Raw genomic sequence first — 23,504 nt, forward strand, 5'->3', positions numbered from 1 at the left:
CCATTTTTTTGTGTGTGTGATTTAATACTCCCTGTTGTTGAGAAACAATAGTGCCAAGGCCATAAGCTCCTCATGCTGAGTTGGGCACAGTCTAGAAATTTAAATCTGATTTGAAGTAACTTGTCTTCTGCGATTGAATTAGGGACCAATTTAATTCAGCCCTGTTTCTTGGAGAAATTCTCAAACTCCTTTATAAGTTCTGGAGCAAACATTTGCCCCAGAGGTAGTTGAGGACACCCAGGTTATACTGAGTGATGGTGATACAGGCCAGCATCAATTCAGTGTTTTCAATTTTTTTTTTTTTTTTATTGAATTAGTGCCCATTTCACAGCAACATCTGGCTGCTTGGCAGCCAATGCCACACATTTTAGACCAACAACATCGAGGTCTATTAGATAGATTTCATGGAGTGTTTCTCCAACTTTACCATTTGGGCTATGCCCTAACTGGTCACTGGAAAGAGGCAGGTGTAACAGGCCACGGGGACAAGGACAACCTCAGGGCCAGGAGAGGACTCTTTCATTCTTAGTCACTAGTAAATGTGGGGAGGATTCATTTATTAATAGTTCAGATGACTGGAAAATATTTCCCTATAAGAGATCACATTTATTTACTCACTTATTTATTAAACAAATTTGGGGGGAATCACAGTTTGTTTTAACTCTTCCTGTTGAAGACACAAAAATAAATTGTCAGAACTTTAAGTCTAACATAATACTGAAATTTCCTAAGTTTAATTTTATTTGGGGGTAAACCACCGTCTATTAAGATACGTTTTACATTTAAGGTCATTTTATGAAATATTTCTTTCAGTAATCCCTAACTGGACATATTTCAAAAATATTTACAAAAGGGACGGCAAGGATGTTTGTCTCTTTTCCTTATTATCTGAGTTAATTTCTGATCATGATATTCTTAGAACTTGTAGCAGAAGAATAAATAAGAATAAAAGAGCCTATGGTGTTTCTTATCTACGGTTGCATGTGTGTGTGTGTGTGTGTGTGTGTGTGTGTGTATGAGAGAGAGAGAGAGAGAGAGAGAGAGAGAGTGCTCACAACTATGGATGTGTGTTTGTGTGTAGAATCCTATTGTGGTTTTGAAAAAAATGGATTTCTGTTGCAAAAACACAATTTTCGGTTGCTCCCTAGACTCCTGGGGATCTGAGTGATCGGACACACCAATCAACAGATATCTGCCTGCACTCCAGGACTGGATTGCGGGAAACCCGCTGATCTTAGTGCCAGCCAAAGCCCGTAGGTGTCGCCAGGTGCATAGACACTTACTGGGAGGTGGGAGAAGAATAAGGAGCTTGAAGTAGCAGAAGAATAAAAAACTAGTTATGAGTAGTAAAAAAAAAAAAAAAATCAAAGAAGAGATCACCAAAGTTTTTTTCAGAAATGAATATTTTGAATGTTTGAGGATATTTTCCTTTTCCCCATCAACCCAAATTCTTACAGCAATTCACTCAAAAACACTTCTCTAATAACCTCATCCCTCCTCTAGGGTCAGCAAAACCAGAATACTTAGGAACACAGAAAAAAAAAAGGTAACTAATGTAAAGAGGAAATAAAACGAAGGCTGCATTGTTTGAGTTGCACCACCAAGGGAAAACACAATTTGTTCAGTAGGTTCTTGCCCTCGATGACATTTCCACATTTCAAATAGTGGAATAAGTCTATTAGATATGTGGCTCTGGAATGTTTGCTCATCTCGCTACTGCTTTCTAAGATATCAGCAAGAATCGTACCAGTAAATCCCATCGCAGCTCCTTCCCTTGACTGCCTGAGGAGCCCTTCTCCATCTCGAAAGTCAATGTATACCAGATCTATGGCCTGCAGACCAAAGGCCTTCGCTGTAACGATAATCTTCTGTCGGGCGTACAGAATATCTTGGGTATCTTTACTACTTGTTGCACCTGAAATAGGATGTGGACAGAAAAAGGAGACATGAACTCTGGAAACCAAACACAGCCACCTATGGTAAAAACTCGGTTTGTAAAGACCTGGGAATTGTTCCCCAGCAAAATGATGATTCTAATATAAACAAAGAGAGGGATATGTGGAGGCAGAGTGAAGTCACTTACGTGTCTATTTCTCTTGGAAGGCATCTTTCAGTGTCATTACTTGTGTGTGGGTTAAGAAAGGGCCCCCCCCCTGCATCTCAGGAGATACAACCACAAGTGACTTGATAGGTCACCAATTACTTCTGGTATATTTTTTCCTTCTAGCTGTTGCTTGGAAAGTATCAGTCCAAAGACAGCACCACAAAAGGTGGCCAAGCAGCTGGGCAAGGAAACAGTTAACTTCTCTCGCGGAGCCCAGAAATTCGCGTGCTATGGTTACCATGCCCTGCCATAACCAAGGTTCTGAGCCAAAGAGCACAGCTTCAGGGTTGGGATGAAGAAATTGGGGAAACGGAAGGGCACTCATTTTGAAAGAGGCAGAAAGTGTCCACTGAACTGTCAGAAACACAAAAGTCTCTTGGAAAGACTGGTATTAAAATAAGCTCCTTTTCTTTCCCCCAGGGGCGGGTGTGTGTGGGGTGTCACTGTTTGTATTTGGACCGTGACACTGCTCAGGGAGAGCTCCAGGCTTCAGGCCCCTGGCACTGTGGTTCTGCAAATGCTTTATGGACTTGGCCTCTTTTCTAGGTGTGCCCAGAGTCACTAGTAAGACCAGAGGCAGAGTGCCCAAGGGATGGGGAAGATTAGTGGAAACAAACATATTATCTCAATAAATATTTAATAAGAGTTCTGACATGTATTTTAGGAGGAATTTAAGATCTGTTTAAAATAATATTTGGATACTACATTTAATATAGAAAATGATTCATTAAAATGTAAAATTGCCTTCATTTGTGTTAGAAGCCTACATAGCCCTCAGATTGATGTGAAAACAAAATATTTAAGCAATGGAGAGGTTATTCACATATTATACTCACTATGAACAAAGTAGATGTCATATATTCCCCAACACATCTGAGGTTGCGACAGGCTTTCTATTATTTTATAAACGAAGAGAAGTAATAATACAGTGTTCTAGAAGCAGGACAGCTCTGAGGTGTCCTAAATTATCAGAAAGTATTGCCCATTCAGAAGAACCATTGTCATGGTTGGCAAATATATATTGTCATGTAAATGTCCATTCATGAAGGGGCAAAGAAAAAATACACACACACACACACACACACACACACACACACACACAGAGATTGAAAAAGAGAGAAATGTGTTTGATACCTATGCTGGCCCGAAAGTCTTCTCCTCCAAAAACGACTGCATCTAGGAAAAGACCCACTTGAGGTCCGGTCTTCAGTGCTTCTTCACACACGGCCTGTAAAAGAGCAGAACAGAACCAAATCTCACAGAAATGCAGTTTAGAGAGAAACAGCATGGTGTATTTCAGTAGCAGAAAGATACAACTCTTAACACAATTTGGCTGAAAGCAAACTAGCAGTCCTAAAATGCAGCCTAAATTTACCTCTTTTGAAAGGCTTTTAATATTGTCCAAGATAAGTATGTTGTATAGATTTGCTTTGCTTCATGGATTACGTTAATACAGTTACAAATATATATTAATACAGTTAACAATGTTCGAATCACAGTTCATCTAATTTCTAGAGAAACTTTGAATTAACTCATTTTGATTGTACTGTAAATTATTTCTCTTTTTTCCAAAATTTGTTTTTGTTTTAAGAGACTCTCAAACAATAAACATAGAACCACAGGAGAGAAGGAAAGAATTTTTAAATCAAATTAATTGGATTATTTACATTAAGATCAGGATTTCCTAGTAAATGGTTTTAGGATTAAAGACAGTCAATATAAAAATCTACAACTCCAGAGGGGCAAATAAAAATGCAACAAGTCATTCAAGATGTATTCATTGGCAACTTTTATATTTCTATGTGATTTGTAACATCTGTCCTACAGGTTAGGTAACTGAGTCGTGGAACTCAATCTACCAAGGTGGAGATTTAGCATGCTAATGTATGTGGGTAGGGAAGACCTGAAAATCGGGAGAGGACACTGTTGATTAATTTCAGGGGTTGTAAGTACTCCTAAGTATAATATGGAATAAGGTGGTGCCGTGGAGTTGAGAATTCAATCGTTGTCTGAATCTAGTCACATCTAAGGGATATGCTTTGATTATATCTCAGAATTATGGGGCAGGCTGGAAGAATTTGTGGTCAGTGGCGTAAATGTGCTGATCACGAGGCTTGAAGCAGCTCCCCGAACATATGCACTCTGCCTGCCCCTCCTGCATGGTCCAGTAGGTCTCAAAGTTTCCTCTCGGAGCACTTACTCACATAGTATCTCTCTGGGCAGTTTTCAACTATCTCTTTTCTTTGTTTTTAGGGATTTCTTCCCTCCTGCCCTCTGAGACAGGGTGCTACAATGACGTTCTAGAGTCAGGTGAAATGTGAGACATATTTTGGAAAACAGTTTAAATGATCAGTGGTAAAGGGGGAAAAAACAAGCTAGCCATGAAATCGTTAAGGCAAATAAATGGTTGAATGCAGTCTTACACTGCTGGCAAACACTTGGTTCAGCGAATCTTCCTGAATGCATATCAGGAAATACTGCACGTTCTAATGTGGCAAATTGAAATAATATATTACAAATTATTGGTGTATACTAATCTACAAATAGCAGTCGTACATACTAGACATTATGGATAATGTTGCTGCCACAAAGAGGCCAGAAAATTTCCCAATAAAAGGCAATTGTTACAAAAGAATAACTGAACGTCAACTCAGAAGGGAAACAAAAGAAATTTTCATGTACATTTCATCTATAAATATAATAATTCAAAGCATATGTTTACATGATTATTTCATTAAAATAGGAATATATGAATATTTCACTTAAATATTTAGGATTGGGAAGTTTCTCCTTGCTACTAAGCTAGTTTCTTTGTTTTCTAAGATGCTCACAGCCTGGTTTTGGATTATTACAGATAATAAATGGTGCTCAAGGTTTACTTTGCCTATAAATCTTTCTAGAAAAATATTTTAAGTAGATATCAAAATTGAGAACAAAAGTTCTCTTTAGGGAATAAATAAAATACTAACTTAGTAGTCACATTACGTTCTCTTACCTTAAAATTGAGCAAACCCATTGCAGTTTCCACAAAAGGGATTAAATTCATAGGCTGTTCAAGTTTTCGGCCTTTTAAGTAGAATGAAAATTTGTCTGAAAACTAAAATCAAAAGTGTCATAGGTGATTAATGGGGGAAAAATGTACAATCACCGAAACGTAGACCTAGAAGTAGTATTTAAGTCTTTGGCCTGAGGAAGTAATATCCCAGCCTATTTCGTACACAAAAGAGAATCAAAACAAAACAAAACAAAACAGGAGGAAAGACCAAAGAAAACAGGTAACAAAGTTCCCACCAAACTAAATAGTAAAACCCCAAGCATTATAATTTTTTCCCCCCTTAAGGAGCATTTTGAGGCCTAGGAGTTAGAAGTGGAAAGAGAGATTCTGGAGTTTAAATGCTTTCCTTGAAAACATAGCTACTTAAGACCTCTAGTCTTCACTTCGTTAAATGCAAATGGTAGGTCCCCAAAACAGTGAAGTCTTGCTCTACCTGCCATTCTGTTTTTGTTTTGGATCAGGCACTGACATCAGTGGAACTGTACAGCAGCCTTCTACGTGGAACCCATATTATTCATTATAGCACCATTATCCTTTGTTCAGTAGGTTTTTCTTCATAATTTTTTAGCTTACCTAGGAAGACCTTAAAAAGGAAGTTTAATTCTTTGAAGACCAAAGCTCGCCAATTTTTTCCATGAGACCAGTTCACAGCTAGCTCTGTGCTGCCAGTGGGGTAGCCCAAATTCCAAAATCTATCATCTGGAAACATACAAAAGCTCTTGCACAGATCTCCACCACCCCCCCCTTTCAAAAGGGGGAAAAAAAAAACCCCACCACACTCTAAATTGTAAATCTATTATGTCTATCTAGATCTAATAAGATGTGGGGAGATAAACACACACACACACACACACACACACACACACAGGTATGATAAAGATATTTTTGTAAATAAAGATGAAAACATATATATCCATTTTAAATTTAAGGAATATTCAGCCATTAATGGATATCAAAGGAAAAGGGAATTTTAATCATCTCTCCATTCAGTCTCAGTTGGGTAAATCATATCTAAGAGATTTGCATAAATATAAACCATCAAAGACTTTTCATCTTCAAAGGGGGTTTCAAGACCCTATAAGCTTTGTACTGTAATCATCGCAGGTCACCACCCTGCAGGAATAGGGCTGCTATGGCAACATAAAAAAACTAATGCTTAAGGCTTAGCATAATATTCTGACTAATAGAAAGGAAACTCATTTTAAAAGCTGGCAGCCTATTTACCAGAAGCAGGATTAGAGGTGTTATTTCCCCTTTTAGCTGCCCCCTCCTTGCTTGTGCAGCACCCCCCCCTAAAAAATCTAATCACTGGGATCTTTAAAAAGCTTTTGAGCAATTTGCAGTAACTTTACAATTAGCCTAAAATAAATCACAGCTTTCAGTAATGAAGAATTATTCCCAGTTGCTCCCACTGCCCTCCCTTCCTTAGATACCACCATCGTCACCTCCCTAGTAACTTTCCAAGGGAAGGAATAACTCAACCAAAATAGCAAGAAAGAAGAGAAGGCTGCAATGTAAGGAGACAAAATGTAGACTATTCCGAGAAAGTGAAAATAAAACCTAATTCATGTCACTTTTAAACTGGAAAATGGGTAGTGAAATATTAGCAGTTTTGGTGTTATATCTGGACTGGAAGAACTTGTTTTTCTCATTAAAAAAAACAAAACAAAACAAAACCAACGTGCAACATTACTTGTCCCATTCTTTGTGATAACAGTTGTCACTACAAGAATCATAAAGTTTAAAACTAGCTAAGTACTTTACAATATATTTCCTGTTCTTAGAAAAATCTCTAATGCCTTTTGTTTTTAAGCCAACAGGGGCATTTAAAAATTAAATATTCTGGCCCATTCGCCTTCTCCTCCTCCCCTTCTTTCTTAAAAAATTGAATTAAGTACTGACACAAAAGGTAACTAGTGGAGAAGTTTCAATTAATTTTTTCAAAAGGAGACGATTAAATGTTTCCGGCCTGGTAAAGTGTTCATTTCAGTGAGGTGGAGGGGCTAGGGAGGGGGTGGAGGAAAAGAAGGGGAAAAAATCACAAAGAGATTGGGGAGGAGATGAAGTAGCAGGGCTCAGCAATTCTTTCAATTCCAGTGCACACCCAATAGTGTGTTGGGAGAATGCACACTGTTCGGGATTTGTGGGAGAATTGTCCCACGACAAAGGAGGCAGAGTCACGCTTGTTATAGTCCAATAAGCCGTGCCAGTCAAACAAGAACCCACACTAGCGACAAAAGGCCAGCAAGAGATTCTCACACAAAAGGAAACAAGGAAGCCCATCTTTCAGTTGTGCATCAGGCTCCGGGTTTTATGCTTCACATAAATACAAACCGAGAGGAAAAAATAAACAGCCCAAAAGACTTCTGTTAACTAGAAATCCTATTTCTATCCCAGGATTTAAAACAGCGAACAGAAGCTGTAGCTGAAGGCTGGGGTGGGTCCTCCCCTCTTAAATGAAGGGTAATAACGGTGATAAACAGGCATTAACATGAAACCAAAAGGGAACAGTGGCTTCAGATTCCATTTCAATCAATTTAAGACACATTCGCATGGGGCAGGAGGCCTCGGGGATGGTAGCCGACTGTAGTCGGTATCTCCCAGCTTCTGAGGGTGACCTTGGGGAGAAGAACTCCAGTTTAGAAAGTAAACACAGGGCCTTGAACGTGGGGTCTTCCAGAAGACGCCAACACGGAGCTGTCCAGCAGCAAACTAATGGCCCCTACAGACGAAATTCTGAATTTGCTAGTAGCTACATTCAAGGAGGAAAATGAAACAGGTGAGTTTAATTTGAGTAATGTTCGTTCGACCCAACAGAGCTGAAATATTACCATTTCAACATGTGGCCAATATAAAAATGATGGAGATAATTTACATTCTTTTTGGGGGGAGGCGGCTGCAAAGTCTTCGAAACCCCATGTGTATTTTACACTTCGCAGCACATCTCAATTTGGACTTGCCACATTTCAGGCGCTCATGGGGCAGGAGGTAGCACATGGGGCAGGCGGCCACAACCCTGGAAAGTACAGATTCGACACACCTACACGCCTGAGAAAGGTGAGTAGTTTCCTTTGGTAGTACAGCTCTTCGGGGGCACTGCTGCATTTGGAGCCACAGCCTTCGAGATACTTCCAGGCGTGGGTCACAATCACTACTGTGTTCACTCTCACGGCCACGTCCCAGGCTCTTTGCCTCGGAGTGGCCCAACGGGTGGGTATTTTATTCAGCAGAGATCTGCAGAATCAGAGCAACCCTAAATAAAATCGAGCCTCCCCCTCCTTGAACAATGAAAACAATCATAGTATAATTAGGCCCATTTCAAAGTTTTCTTAAGTAATTTGACATACCAGGTTTTTATTGGCTGAAAAGTCTGTCATGAAACACACACACACCTGTCAGCAATTTAAAAAGGACGGACCAGAGAGCTGTTCAGGAAATAATATCTGTGCTAATTAAAACCACTAGTTAAAAGCTTCCTGTTTCTTCCTCGAGTTGCCCTCAGGAGTGACCTTTCCCTCTCTTCCTCCAGGTTCATTTTTTTCATTCGTGGCTAATGTGCTTTCGCTGTGTATGAAGACGGCAAATGAACCTGGGTGGGAGCCATTTACTTCCCCTGCTCTTCCAGGTGGAGGTTAGGGCCTGGCGGCCCGAGAGAAGAGATCCAATTCCCGGGGCAAGCCGGTTTCCAAGGATTGCTCTGTGAGGCTTCCAAGGATGCCGTTCTGGCCCAACCGCAAGTCTGAGTAGGGAGCGGAAGCGTCATCCCGAGGGCAGAGTTGTTCCTCCGAACGCTCTGGGCAAAGCCAGGCTCTCCTTGTGTGAAGGGAACAGTCTCTTGGCCTCCCTCCTCTCCCTCAGCTGCCTTTCTCTCTGCTCCGTGCATGCGTTTTCAAAACCTGCAGCACCCGAACCCTTCCCTTCTGCTACTCCTCCTCAGCTGCTCCGGAGTCTTTAAAGCAAAGTGTTAGCTACTCACCCACTGGATTTCTTCAGGACCTTCCACCTTGGGCAGCATCAGGCTTGAGGGAAAGACCCGGGACTGCAGGAGGGTCTCCAGGTCCTCTTCGGCCAGACCACTGGACACCGAGTTGACTCTCACACACTTTTCAGTTGGGCCCAGATCAAAGTCTTCAAGAGTTTTTACTATTCTCAGTCGAGCTTCGTTCTGTAGGTGTCAACAAAACGTGTCTCTTAAGTTTATTTATCATCGAGAGGAAACACAATCCAATGGACTGTGGACCTCCTGAGTGGATTCAGAGTCTGAGCACCATGACTGTATCTACACATTTCCTGTCCAGCAAATACATGGCACTTGAAATAAGTTGTCCAATCTGACAGACAGGAGACTGATTTCCAGACTTCACTCAAGAGGACTGTAACAGAGGTGACGGCCACTGTCACGCACACTAGTGCACTTCTTAACCAGTGCTGTGCTCTGGCTCTCTAGCATTGCTTTCCAACTACAAAGGTAGGATAACTCATGGGGAGCATTTATTGAGCATTTACTAAGCTCCAGGCAAGGTTCTAAGACTTCTACTTGCATTTTCTCATTTAATAAACATAAGGAACTACATAACACATGGATAATGGTAGTCTTGTCTGTCAGCATATTCACAGGAGGGAAAAAATAAGGATTTGTTTTTCTCTTTTCTACACGCGTCATGTTTTTTAGTCACTTAAAAATTTTTTGCAAGTGAGTTGATTTTTGACATTCAATTAAGAGAGCGCTCCCCGGAAAATGACACACTCCACAGTACAAAAAAGCTCCAACTTATTCAGATGGAAGGCAAAAATACCACCAAGAAATCCCATCATGAAGTGGAAGACAAATAATTTTTTTCCCTTTGACTTGCCAGTCTGTGCTCCATAGTTAAGAAAAGCTGAAAGGTTGAAAGCCTGCTTCAGTATATGAATTGTCCCTAGAAAAACTGTATGAAACCAAGCATGTTATTTATTGGCTCTGAGTCGGGGTGTTGAAGGTGGGGAAGGGGGAGGGGAGAGAAAGGAGCGCATTGAGGGGCTGGGGGTTGGAGTCAAGAGAAAGAAAGCACTTGGGGTCATTACTTCCTGCCAATTTCAGTTTCAAAAACAAGTTCCTTCAACTTGCCAACAGCCCTCAACAAATTCTCATTGTCAGAATGAACACTTATCAAAAGTAGTTTCATTTGGGAAGGGTTTTTATGATACTAATAAAACTTTAAAGCTTCTCACTGCTGACGAATGTGGTTTAAAAAAAAAAAAAAGTCTTAGCAATATACAGCCATTTGAACAGCAATACTTATCTGGAAAAATAGCAAACCAAAGCGGAGACAAAAAGAGAATTATGAGAGCCGATATTGGGTCTAAGTCTAATCAACAAGACAAGCCAGGACAGTAAATTTAAAGCAGACGGATGTAGGTCTATGACCGAGTGGGAGCAGGGAAGGCTTCCAAATGTGGTCTGAGTTAAACAGTGTGAGGAAACAGTGGCTTAGAGTTGTCAGGTCAGATGGAAACAGAATACGTAGACCAGTTTAAGACAGCCCTGTGGAGCCCTGATTTACAGAGCTCTGACTGCGGGTAATTAGGCCAAGCTTAGACAAAAACAAGAGCGCGCGCACACTAGCTGAAGTGAAGGGCGCTGCGGCCAAGGGTGGCTTGGTTCCACATCATGCCGTTGGCTGTTCCACAGCTATAAAACTCATCCGCTTGCTCTGCCATGCCTTGTTGTTACGTTCTCTAACTAGGAAAAGCCTGAAGGTGAAGAGCGGAAGTGAGCTCAGTGCCATGGTTCCAAGAACATCCCGAGCTGTCGAGAGAAAATGCCTTCAGCTTTTTGACAGTGTGGGCGTTTAGATCCATAGCCTCTGAGAACCTAAAATGCGTTATGCTCCGTGTAGCCCAAACAGCTACAAACTCAGCATTGCTCCAGCTTGTAAATATTTCAACTTCCAGGATTTCTTTCAATAGCAGGTTGGGCTTGTCAAAGGGTCTACTGGGACAGAGTGAATGGAAAATGGAAAGGAACGAACTAGATCATTTCGCCTGAAAGGCATTTTAAAACTTGCGTTACATGAATCGTCATCTACGCTCTACTTTAATCTGTGTGTGTGCCCAAGACGCAGGATCCCTGGCAATGTCGACTTCCTAAATTGTTCATGTCGGTGTCTAACAAAATCTGCCCTCTAAGCTGTTCTGTTGTTTCTCTGGATTAGAAAGGGGCTGTTTGTTCAAAGCTTGTGTTCTAACCCGTTTGCAAGTTTTTTTTTAAAGATTTAATTAATTTATTTGACAGAGAGAGACAGCGAGAGAGGGAACGTAAGCAGGGGGAGTGGGAGAGGGAGAAGCAGGCTTCCCGTTGAGTAGGGAGCCGACATGGGGCTCCATCCCAGGACCCTGGGACCATGACCTGAGCTGGAGGCAGACGCCTAATGACAGAGCCACCCAGGCACCCCCCTCCACTACCACCAGCCCCCAACCCGGGCTTTGCGATTTTTATCTAAAGTCAGATTACCATGGTTTCAGCACATTCCGGTTTACTTAGTAAAATTCAACCCTTGTGAAATTGGCTGCAAATGAAGTACCTAATTCCAATTTGGGGCATAATCTTATTAGTACTTTTCATGTTATAATAACGAACAGTGAATACTCAGCATTTTGTTAGACTTCTTTTTTTTTTTTTTTTCTTTTCTTGGCTCAGAATGAAAACAAGCTCTTTCCACTTCATCATTCTGTACCTTTCCAAAAAAAGATGATGGCTTTGGAGGTATATTGCCACACAACACCCTTATTAACAGGCTGTTGCTTGCTGCAATTTACATAAACTAAGTGTGCATCCCTCTGCTATGTATTCCAAAATATCAAACAACTTCACTGAATTTACACCAACCAACAAGTATGTTGATTTTTTTTTTTTTTCTTTTTGGTGCTATAATGGTGAAATATGTTACAGTGCTAGCAAACACACCCATGCCATCTGTTGGGTGAGAAGAAGGCAGTTTCTAAGAACAATTAAGTTTAGTTCTGGGTGCTCAGCTAGAGAGAGCCACAATCCACCCAGTTGTGAAAAGAAAGAAATTCTGTTCATTCTGTTCCCTTCCTCCCTCCCTGATGCCAATCTTTCTTTCTCACAGCTCTCTGCTTTGCATCACCTTGCTCCCTTCACGCTTTCTCTCTCTCTCTATTTCCTTGGCTCCCCCTCAGCCCTGACTATCCTTCCAATTTCTATCTCATTCAGGGGATCAGTAAGACACGGGCCTGGCAGACACCCCCTTCTCTGAAGGGCTATTTAAGTGGTCTGCTGAGATACTGGGAGGTAATATTCCCGGGCAAAAGAAGGAAGAGGAAATTAAAGCAAGAAGAGGTCCCTCAAAAAAGACCTTTTTTGGGGGGTGGTTAGGGGTGGTTAGGGGGAGGTCTTACATGCTGGTGGCAAGCCAGGTTGTTCAAAATGCGGTTTGGAAGGAACTGCACTCTAAATGTGTTAACACTACAGAACGGCCCTGTTAAGCATTTCTTAGTGTAGGATGTGCTTGTCCCACTAAAATCTGACAACCTGGAAAAAACCAGAATAATGGAATTAAGGCCTTTCTCAACAGTTACATTAGATCTTTGTAGAGACTAATTATCACACTGTGTTCTGTAGCATGTCTGATTCCAGAGGTGAACTCTGTAGAGGTCACAAAGGAAGTTGGCACCAATCAGAATCTTCACCAGCTGCTGTTGTACATAAAAAGTTGTGTCACCAAACTTCCTGCAGCCAATCGATATTCCGTGCCACGGGCTGCTCAGTGCAGTGGACCAGTGGCTAATAAACTTGTCCTTATACATAAGCCACCGTATTACATGACTCTGTCTGGGCCAGGAACCAAGGCGTGCTATGATTTCAGAGACCGGGTTCTTATCACCTGGGGAAGAGACACGCTCGAGTGACGTAAGAAAGCGGATAAATCAACCATCGCCAAGACCCGCAGACTCCAAAATTAAAGGAGAAAATATGCGTGCAGTTGGTTCAATTGGCACCCATTAAAGCTAATAACTAATCATCCTCGCGAGTTTCTAGCTCAGAATGATCAAATCTGCAAAGAAAACAACATCCGTCCACTTTTACACTCCAGTGGAAGAGGTGGTCCCTCGCGGCAGGGCGGCACAGTCTCGCCATCTGGAGAATAAATCGAGTGTGAAGTACAGTATAGTTTGGGACCAAGCTCCGTGGCGGCAGCTCAGCAGTCAGTTCATTAGTTCCCAACTTCCAGGGATTAGAGCGGCATCAATTCTACTGTCGGATAGGAAGAGACAGACAGGATACGAGCTTCAAGGAGGACTGTGACAACCCGGAGGAGCCCCTTGGGTTTATTTATAAAACTACAAAGTATAAACATACCCAAATAAGTGCCTTAAATAATAGCATTATCACAGTTTCATAACATCTGAATTAACACCTTTCCCTTCATCTACCCGTCACCCCAACCTCCTATGTTAATGGCTAGTCCTTTTCAGCGGAAACCGCAAGGGCACCCTTGCTGCGGCAGGCGCAGGGAGAAACCCGAGCGGCCGAACCCACGTTTGGTAATTAAGAAATATGAAAGACCTTCTAGGCTCCGGGGAGATGCATAACCCTGGTGATTTTTTAAAAATGTGCAATTAATATTTCATCGGGGCAAAAGGCAAACTGCCAGGCCACAGCCTCAGAAACACTAGTGAATTCTGTCTTTTCTGAATGTGTCCATCTTATTTCCATGTTATCTGATTTGTAAAATGAAGTCACAGGCCTGGAGTGCAACAAACTTCAGGCAGACGTCCTTGCTATTGGTATCTATATGAAAAAATTCTTGAAAATGTTGAGGTTGTTTGGTTTAAAATACAAACTTTGGAGTGAACTTTTCCATGGAAGGTCTCCTTTTTCATATAACTTCTTGTATACATTTATATATATATTTTTAAAAAGAATATATATATATATATAAAAAGAATAAAAGAAGATATACATATATAAAGAATATATATATAAGAATATATATTTATATATATTTTTAAAAAGAAACAGGTCATTGTTTGTGAACTCTGTTATTGTATTTTTCTCATAAATGTATAAAAATTTATTACAATCCCAGAGACTGTTGTAGTGACTGCACTGGATAAAAGGCAAATAAATTCTCATTAATTATTACAATGTGGGAGGGTTTCTTTAGAAGATGATAGTGTTAAGTTTTCTATCCCATTGTCTTTTCCACATGTTAAAGAAATCTTTTGCTTGTTTTTGAAAGAAGAAAATTGACAATGCTACATATACCATGGGTCAGCTGGCTTAAAATTTCATTCATGGGTAACAGCAAAGGCACAGGTAACAAAAGAAAGAAACCAGACAAATTGGACTTCATGAAAAAAAGTATTTGTACATCAAGAGACACTATAAACAGAAAAAGGGCAACCCACAGATGGGCAGAGAATATTTACAAATCATATAACTGACAAAGGATTTATATCTAGAATATATTCAGATCTCCTAACACTCAACAATAACAACAACAAAATACAATTCAAAGAAAACAAAAAAACACAATTCAAAAATGGGCAAAGGACTTGAATAGATATTTCTTTGAAGATGATACATGAATGGCCAAGAAGCACATGAAAAGATGCTCAACATCACTGAGCATTAGGGAAATGCACATCACAATTACACTGAGATACCACTTCACACCCATTGGGATGGCTACTATAAAACAAAACAAATACAAAAACAAAAAACAACAGGAAATAACAAGTATTGGTGAAGATGTGGATAAATTGGAACCCTAGTGTGCTGTTGGTGGGAATGTAAATTAGAGCCGCTATAGAAAATAGTATGGCAGTTCCTCAAAAAATTAAAAATAGAGTGATATGACCCAGCGATTCCACTTCTGGGGATATATCCCAAAGTACTGAAGAGAGGGTCTTCAAGAGATCATGTGTGCACCTGTGTTTATAGCAGCATTATTCATAATCGCTAAAATGTGGGAGCAACCTAAGTGTCCACTGACAGAAGAATGGCTAAGCAAAATGTGCCATGTATGTACAAAGAAATATTATTCAGCTTTAAAAAGAGAGGAAATTCTGACAGATGCTACCACATGGGCGAACCTTGAGGACGTGACGGTAAGCAAAATAAGCCAGTCACAAAAAGACAAATAATGTTGTGATTCTACTTCAATAAGGTACTTGGAGTAGTCGGGGAGTAGAATAGTGGTTGCCAGGTGTGAGGGGAGGAGGGAATGGGGGGTTCGTGTTAATGAGTATAGCATTTCAGTTTTACAGGGCTGGACGGTGGTAGTGGTCGCACGACAGGGTGAATGTGCCAGTAACAATTGAATAGTACACGCAAACATGGTTAAGATGGGAAATTCTGTTATATACATAATACTACAATTTAAAAAAGTGAAAAAAATTTCACTCACTGATTTATCCCATGAAGTATTACATTCTAGGCACACTGTTTATTCCGAAAATGTAGACTTGGGTAGAGCAAAGTCTCTGATGTGTTATAAAAGGTACATTAAAACACAAGTTTATAGTGAAATGCTAAATCAGCTTTCATTCGAGGGACTAAGATGGGCCAGGGTGTATGGATAGATAGTTCATAAGATGCAACTGGCATTTCTGTCCCTCAGAGATTTAATGGAAAAAGAAAAAAAAAAAGCCCAAAAGAAACAATACTAGATAGAATACAATAAATCTATGAAAAGAATTTATTTTGAAGGTCTCTGAGCAATTAAAAATATTTTAAAGACATTTCAAAAATGGTCTTAATTTAAATCATATAGGTCTATACATTGATGAAAATTCACAGAAAGTATGCTTAAAAGGTGTGTTTCATTTTATATAAATTTTACCACAAAAGAGCAAAGAGAATGGTAAACAAATATTGAACTCTAGTCAGTGATATACACACAGAAGTATTTAAGGGGATGTTTCCTGCTGCTATCTGCAACTTACTTTGAAATTAATTAAAAAGTAAATAAATTGATGAATGGCCAGAAGGACAGATTAATGGGTAAGTTTTTACTCTGTAAAACATTAATGGGAGAATATAGGAGTTGAGTATAAGGGTATTCATTGTACAATCTTCCAACTTTTGTGATTTTTAGCGCTTTTAGAATACAATTCAGGGAAAAAATTTCTTAAAGTACCTCTAAAATGTTGATAATTTTTGGAGCTGATGGCGGATACATGGGGATTCTGAAGCAATTCTCTTTACATTTGCATATACAGATCGTCCTCAACTTATAAGGGGGTTATGTCCCAATAAATTCATTGTAAGTTGAAAATATCTAAGTCAATAAATATTTTAAGTGGAAAATGTGTTGAATTCACCTAACCTACTGAATGTCATATGTGGGCCTAGTCTACCTTCAACATGCTCAGAACACTTAACGCTAGTCTACAACTGGGCAAAATCATCTAACACAAAGCCTGTTTATTTCATAATAAAGTGTTGAATATGTCACGTAATTTACTGAATACTGAAAGTGAAAAAAACAGAGTGGCTGTTTGGTACAGATGGCTGTCAGTGTATTGGTTGTTTACCTTTGTGATCATGTGGCTGACTGGGGGCTGAGGCTCCCTGCTGCTTGCCAGCACCACGAGAGAGGATCTTACTGCCTATTGCTAGCCTAAAAAAGATCCAAATTCAAAATTTAAAGTGCAGTTGCTACTGAATGTGTATCACTTTTGCCCCATTGTAAAGTTGGAAAATCCTAAATTGAACCATCGTTAAGTTGGGGACCATCTGTATTAGAATATTAGAATATTTCCACAATAAAATGTTAAAAACTAGTTAATGACTTACATTATATGATTTCACTCACATGAAGTCATATTTTTAAAAAGGTTTTATTTATTTAGTTGAGAGACAGAGATATCAAGAGAGCAGGGGTAGGAGCAGAGGGACAGGGATAAGCAGACTCTGTGCTCAGCGTGGAGCCTGATGTGGGTCTTGATCCCATGACCCTGAGATCTTGACCTGAGCTAAAAATCAGGAGTCGGATGCTTAACCAACTGAGCTACTGAGGCATCCCTCTTATGTGGAATTTAAGAAACAAAACAGATTAACAAAAAAGAGACAAAGACAAAGTACAAATACAGAGAACAAATTGGCGGTTGCCAGAAGGGGGGGCAGATGGGAGGAGGGGTGAAATAGATAAAGGGGACCGGGGTACACTTTGCTGGGCACTGAGAAGTGTATAGAACTGTTCAATCATTGTACTGCACACCTGAAATTAATATTACACTATGTTAATTATATTTCAATGAAAAAACCAAGTTAATGACAAGTTAACTTCATTTTACTTATAATCTGTGGGAAATAGTTTGGGTGAGATTATTTTTTAAATAATTTTAAAGATTTTATTTATTTATTTGACAGAGAGAGAGAGATCACAACTAGGCAGAGAGGCAGGCAGAGAGAGAGGGGGAAGCAGGCTCCCCGCTGAGCAGGGAGCCTGATGCGGGGCTCGATCCCAGAACCCTGAGACCATGACCTGAGCCAAAGGCAGAGGCTTAATCCATTGAGCCACCCCGGCGCCCCGGTGAGATTATTTTTAGGCTTGCGATTTTTTTTTTGGGGGGGGGGATAACTAATCAATGGCTGTTAGTATATTCAAAGTTGCGTAACCATTGCCACAATCAGTTTTAGAATATTTTTAACATCCCCAAAAGAAACCCCATACTTTTCAGCAGTTACTCCCATATTCCCTCAAGCCTCCCAGCTCTGGGTAACCACTAATCTGTCTTGTTTCTCTGCAGATCTGCTTATTCTGAACATTTCATATAAATGGAATCATGCAATGTGTGATCTTTTGTGACTGGTTAGTACAATGTTTTAAAGTTTGTCATGCTGTAGCATGTATTAGTACTTCCTTCTCTATTGCCAAATTATATTCCATTGTATGGATATACCACTTTTAGTTCATCTATTATCAGTTAATGAACATCTGGTTTGTTTTGGCCTTTGGCTACTAGGAAAAACATTGCTATGAACATCATGTACAAGTTTTTGTATGGTTATCTCTCTCTTTTTTTAAAGATTTTATTTATTTGTCAGAGAGGGAGAGAGAGAGAGACAGAGCACAAGCAGGGGAAGCAGCACACAGAGGGAGAAGCAGGCTTCCCGCTGAGCAGGGAGCCCAATGCAGGACTCCATCCCAGGACCCTGGGATCATGACCTGAGCAGAAAACAGATGCTTAACTGAATGAGCCACCCAGGCATCCTGGTTATCTGTTTCCATTTCTCTTGGGTACATACCTAGGAGAAAGTAGAATTGCTGGGTCATAAGGTAACTCTAATGTTTAATCTTCTATGTTTAATCTTCTGTTTCCGAAGTGGCTGTGTCAAATCACATTCTGACCAGCAGTGTATGAAGGTTCTAAGCTCTCTACATCTTCACCAACACTTGTTATGATCTTTTTGATTAGAACATCCTAATGGGTGTGGAGTGGTCTCTCACTGTGCTTATTGTGGTTTTGATTTGCATTTCCCTGATGACTAATGATGTTGAGTTATCTTTTCATGTGCTTATTAGCTTATTTTATATCTTCTTTGAAGAAAGGTCTATTTCAAATCCTTTGCCCATTAAAAAAAACTATGGTGAAATACACACAATATAAAATTTTCCATTTTATCCATTTTTAAGTGAGGAGGGGCAGAGGGAGAGGGAGAAACAGAATCTAAGCAGACCCTGAGCTAAGTGTGGAGGGCTATGCAGGGCTCTATCTTACAATCCTGAGGTCAAGACTTAAACTGAAATGAAGAGCAGGACACTTAACTGACTGAGCCACCCAGGTACCGTATTCTAACCATTTTTAAGTTTACCATTGGATGCTCTGAACCATTGTCATACTGTGCAACCCTCATGATTACCTATATCTGAAAACTTTTAATCATTTCAAACAGAAACTCTGTACGCAACAGGCAATTCTTCCTAATTCCCACCTACTCCCCAGCCACAGTAACCTCTAATCTACTTTCTGTATCCATTCTTTTGGGTTTATCTAGGAGTAGAACTGCCGGGTCCTGTCCGTCACCTTTACCCCTTCTACTCTTTGACTTTGCCTTCTTCCCACCTGCTTCTGCTAGATCATCCTCAACCATATGTGACAAGTCTTATGGGTTGTTTTTTTTTTTTTTTTGAGGACCTTGGCAGGCATCCCCATGGGCCTCTGAGAGACCTAAAACCCAAACTCGAAGGGAAATGTGGAGCTAGTGACAAAAAGATGTCCCTCATGGACACGACTGCCCATGCTTTTTTCCATTTCTTGTTAACTTTGATTTAGTAGTGTGGCAGAGGTATACTTTACCTACAACTTTTCAAAAGACAAACTATTTACCTTTTAAAGGCATGTAGCGCCTTTCTCCATGCGAATAACAACCACCACGCTCAGATTTGTCTGTGGAGCTCTGGAGCCTTCCTACTTTTTCTGTTTTCTTTGTCCTCACTCATCACTTGTTCTCACAGCCTCAGAGGGGCAATGGTGTAATTTCTGGTTTCTAGCGGGCAGCAGAGGCTCAAGGGGCCATGAGACTTGTTCTAGGCAGGACAATCTGTGAGTGGAGGAACAGGGTGCTTTGTCATGCTTTCCCCTGGGGGGGCCACTAGCCATGTCTACATGATGTGAAGGAACCAGAGGAAAGAAAGCTAGACAACATGATCACTCATTAGGTATTTTATGTGCTTAAGGCCAAACATCCAGATACTTGAAAACATTTAGATAACCGATAGGATTTGTCCTTTAAGGTTGTTCGTGATTCTGAAAAGAAAATTTCCTGAATACTATCTCCAGATTCTGTCTGATGTCTCTGGTCTGGTGCATTTAAAAAATTTAGCCAGTAGGAGAGGGATCAGTCAAATGCTATCCACTGTGCTGGGTGCTGGGAACAGGTGCGGAGGGATAGGGACAGATATATAAGTAACTTTATATTGATATATAAGTCAACAGAGGAATGTGTCATCTAGTTGTGGCAATGAAAGACCCACAGAATGAGAAAAAAATTAATTCAAGTTGGTGCAACATACAAGAGGACCACGGGACTTAGAAACAGAAGGGAGCCCTTCAGATAGGAGGCAGGGGAGTTGGGAATCTCAACAGGTGCAGGGGGAGGGGTCAGTACCTGGCAGAGAGCCAGAAAAGGGCAGAGGGCAGAGGCAGGAATAGTGTGTGAATGAAGAGGCAGGTGGTCAGTACAAACGAGGTTAGGTAGGGAAGGTGCTGGCACCAGGAGAAGGACAGAAAGACAAGAGATTCCCAAATGGGCAGGAGTGAGCCCCCATTTAGGGATATAAGGGCTGAAGCCTTATATTTTCTCCTCCATTGAGGGAGGAAATTGTGGTAGGGTTGGTGGGACAAGAATGACAGTTCCACTGAGAAAGTCCTCTCCACAGTGCAGGCTGGCCTGGACTGGGAGGGGGACCATCCTCCACTGTTCCTTGACTGCTAAGTGTAAAGGTTCCCTGCTTGAGCTTGCTCTCCCCATGGGCAACTTCTCCATCTTGGAAGCACTCACTTTCATCCCCAGAGGGCCTCTAGTCCTGAAGCTACTCGATTTTGTCTTTGGAATGGGCGTTTTCACATGGGTCTCTGATCTGGGATTCAGAGTACAGTACAGGTACAGTACAGCGCATCTCCTTTCCAGAAAAAGAAGTGTAACGTACACAGGGAGTGGCAACGTGGCCCACCTCCCTCCCTTTTGCCTTCTAATTGGTCTTGCTCTGCCCTGAGGATGGCAAAGGGGGCTCTCTTCCCACCTGGTGCAAAGCACAGCCCCAAGCAAAGATGCCCTCTCCCTCTCAACTTGCTAGATTTGTGTTTCTCAACTCTCTCAGTTAGAGAAGGTAATTAACTGTTTGGGTTTAAAAGCCCTCCTGCTGGGCTGCAGTCTGCGTGGGAGAATAAAAGTAAACAAGCGAAAGGGAACGGTGTCATCAAAGGACTCTGCACCCTTATAAGGATGAAAAGGCTGCTATTTGCCACAGGTGCCACGGACAACCGCACGCCCGCCTCCTTAAGAGCACGGTCTGTGGGCCTTTCATTCTTCTTGAAGGTAAGTCAAGAGTGATTGGGTCATCATGTAAAAACCTGCCATGGTTTCAGATGCCCATCAGCTAACAGCCATGTCACCTGGCCTGGCCAGAGCCGTTCTAGTGTGATGTCACAACTGTTCTAGCTGATGACACCCTGTAGTTCACAAGCCCCCTTGAGATACATTGCTAGTAACTAATCCGAACTGTCCCCTACTCTAAGTATTAAGAACCAGTTTTTTTTTTTTTTAAGCACCAATTTTCTTAAAAATCCAAAGCTTCACTTCTATGTGGGGAAACATCTACTTTCCTGCCCATCACAATTTTGGAGGCGAATCAGGCCCACTTCTCCCCTCGGCTGCGCTAAGGTGGGTCACACAGGAGCTCTGCTGCGCCCACAGTGCCGCTGGGAAATCCCTGTCTCCGTGCCAACTGCTTCCACAACACTTCTCTAAGGTGCTGACACAAAGAATCTTGTCTCCGTAAGTAGGAGGTTATACAAGCTTCCAGACAGAAGTATAAATGTCTAATGATAAGACACAAACAGCCTTGCAATTCAATAAACCAAAATAACAGGAATTTCGGCAAGATGTAGGCACAAGGGCTTAACTTCACATTTTGGGGAAGAAGCCTTTTTTCTGTGGGAGAACAGCATCCCAGACAGGATTTTTAATTAGTCTTCCAGCAGCCATGAATGAAGAAATCAGGTAGCTGAATAAGCTCTGTGACAGCAGAGATCAAACACGAAGATGTATTTCTTGCAATACAGTAAACTGGATCATTGTTCCCACAAACTACTTTTAATGTAGATGAGGCTTTAAAATGGAAAGGAATTTTAAAATCTCCTGCATGATTTTGCCAGTTGGTTCTATGTTTGTAGATTTTGATTTCTGTTGCTCAAATATACAGCCACACTTCATTTTATAGTAGCGAATCATTTACTTTTCATGGTTCACTGTTGTTGCTGTTTGTCTTGCTTCCTAATTATTTCCCAAATAAAGTGGCCATTAAAAAGGCCTTGTTTCTTTTAGGTGGCAAGTTCATAGGTATTTTATTATATTATTATTATTGTTTTTTAAAAGATTCACTTACTTATTTGAGAAAGACAGTGGGGGGAGAGGCAGAGCAGAGAATCTTCAAGTAGACTCGCCACTGAGCACGGAGCCCAATGTGGGGCACGACCCCACAACCCATGAGATCCTGACCTGAGCGGAAACCAGGAGTCTGACACTCACCCGACTGAGCCACTCAGGCGCCTTTATTACTTTTTTTAAGATCTTATTTTTAACTAATCTCTACATCCAACGTCAAACTTGAATTCATAACCCCGAGATTAAGAGTCACATGCTCCGCCAACCAAGCCAGCTAGATGTCCCAAAATTTATAGGTATTTTGAAGAGTGGAATTTCTCAGGGCGCCTGGGTGGCTCTGTAAGTTAAGTCTCTGCCTTTGGCTAAGGTCCTGATCTCAGGGTCCTGGGATCAAGCCCCATAACAGGCTCTCTGCTCAGCAGGGAGCCTGCTCCTCTCTCTGCCTGCCTCTCTGCCTACTTGTGATCTCTGTCTGTCAAATAAATAAATACAATCTTTTTTTTAAAAAAAAAGAGTAGAATTTCTCCATCCTACTCTATGACATTTTATTTTATTCTAATATCACAAGGCTGGGGGGGGAGGTGCCTGGTTTGCTCAGTTGTTAAGCATCTGCCTTCAGCTCAAGTCACAATTGGGATTCAGATCCGCAGGAAGCCTGCTTCTCCCTCTCCCACTGCCCCTGCTTATGTTCCCTCTCTCACTGTGTCTCTATGTCCAATAAATAAAATCTTTAAATAAAATAAAATAAAATCAACAAGGAAAATAGAAGAAAAATGCAATGTAGAAAATCGAAGAATGGAGGATGGTGGCCATTAGAACATTTTATTTTTTTCAAAAGGCAGATTCTCCCCTTTAAGCACTATGGTTTGGTTGTAGCAAAGGGCCCTTCTCAAGGACCACGCCACACGAGAGGAGGTTCCTCTTCGCAGTCTGTTGGAGCATTCCGTGATTCCTCTGACAACGGGCAGCATGGAGCAAGCGGCAGAGCCCTGTGTCATCTCACCCAGCTCACGAAAACCAGCTCCTCTCTAATTCAGTGACTTCCTTGAGAAAATGCTAATAAAACAATGCAGTGGCCTGCACCACCCGTGGTTCTCATTGTGCCGTACACCTTGTCCTCCTGCCAGCTCTTCGTGTTGACTTTCCCGGCAGTTTCATTCCTTCACTGGTGCCAGGCAGGCTCAGCGCGGAACCACTTGGGTTTTCTTCCCTCTTTTATCGCC

The 23,504-nt window shown here is 41.1% G+C and overlaps 1 protein-coding gene across 3 annotated transcripts in view; it reads right to left on the reverse strand.

Moving 5' to 3' along the window:
• Window positions 1-23,504, reverse strand: part of CLYBL (citramalyl-CoA lyase) — a 255,788-nt gene that overhangs the window by 21,401 nt on the left and 210,883 nt on the right. For 2 of the 3 annotated variants that reach the window (XM_004746085.3, XM_013053115.2), the window contains 4 exons: window positions 9,136-9,324; window positions 5,100-5,201; window positions 3,239-3,332; window positions 1,748-1,915 (listed from right to left, as the gene is read on the reverse strand). In XM_004746085.3, coding sequence (XP_004746142.1) covers window positions 1,748-1,915; window positions 3,239-3,332; window positions 5,100-5,201; window positions 9,136-9,324 — 553 coding nt within the window. The remainder of the gene's footprint in view (window positions 1-1,747; window positions 1,916-3,238; window positions 3,333-5,099; window positions 5,202-9,135; window positions 9,325-23,504) is intronic. The other variant, XM_013053116.2, reaches the window with a different exon arrangement.

This window comes from Mustela putorius, unplaced genomic scaffold (assembly GCF_011764305.1).
Source record: "Mustela putorius furo isolate JIRA1106 unplaced genomic scaffold, ASM1176430v1.1 tig00000551_pilon_pilon_pilon, whole genome shotgun sequence".
Lineage (NCBI taxonomy): Eukaryota > Metazoa > Chordata > Mammalia > Carnivora > Mustelidae > Mustela > Mustela putorius.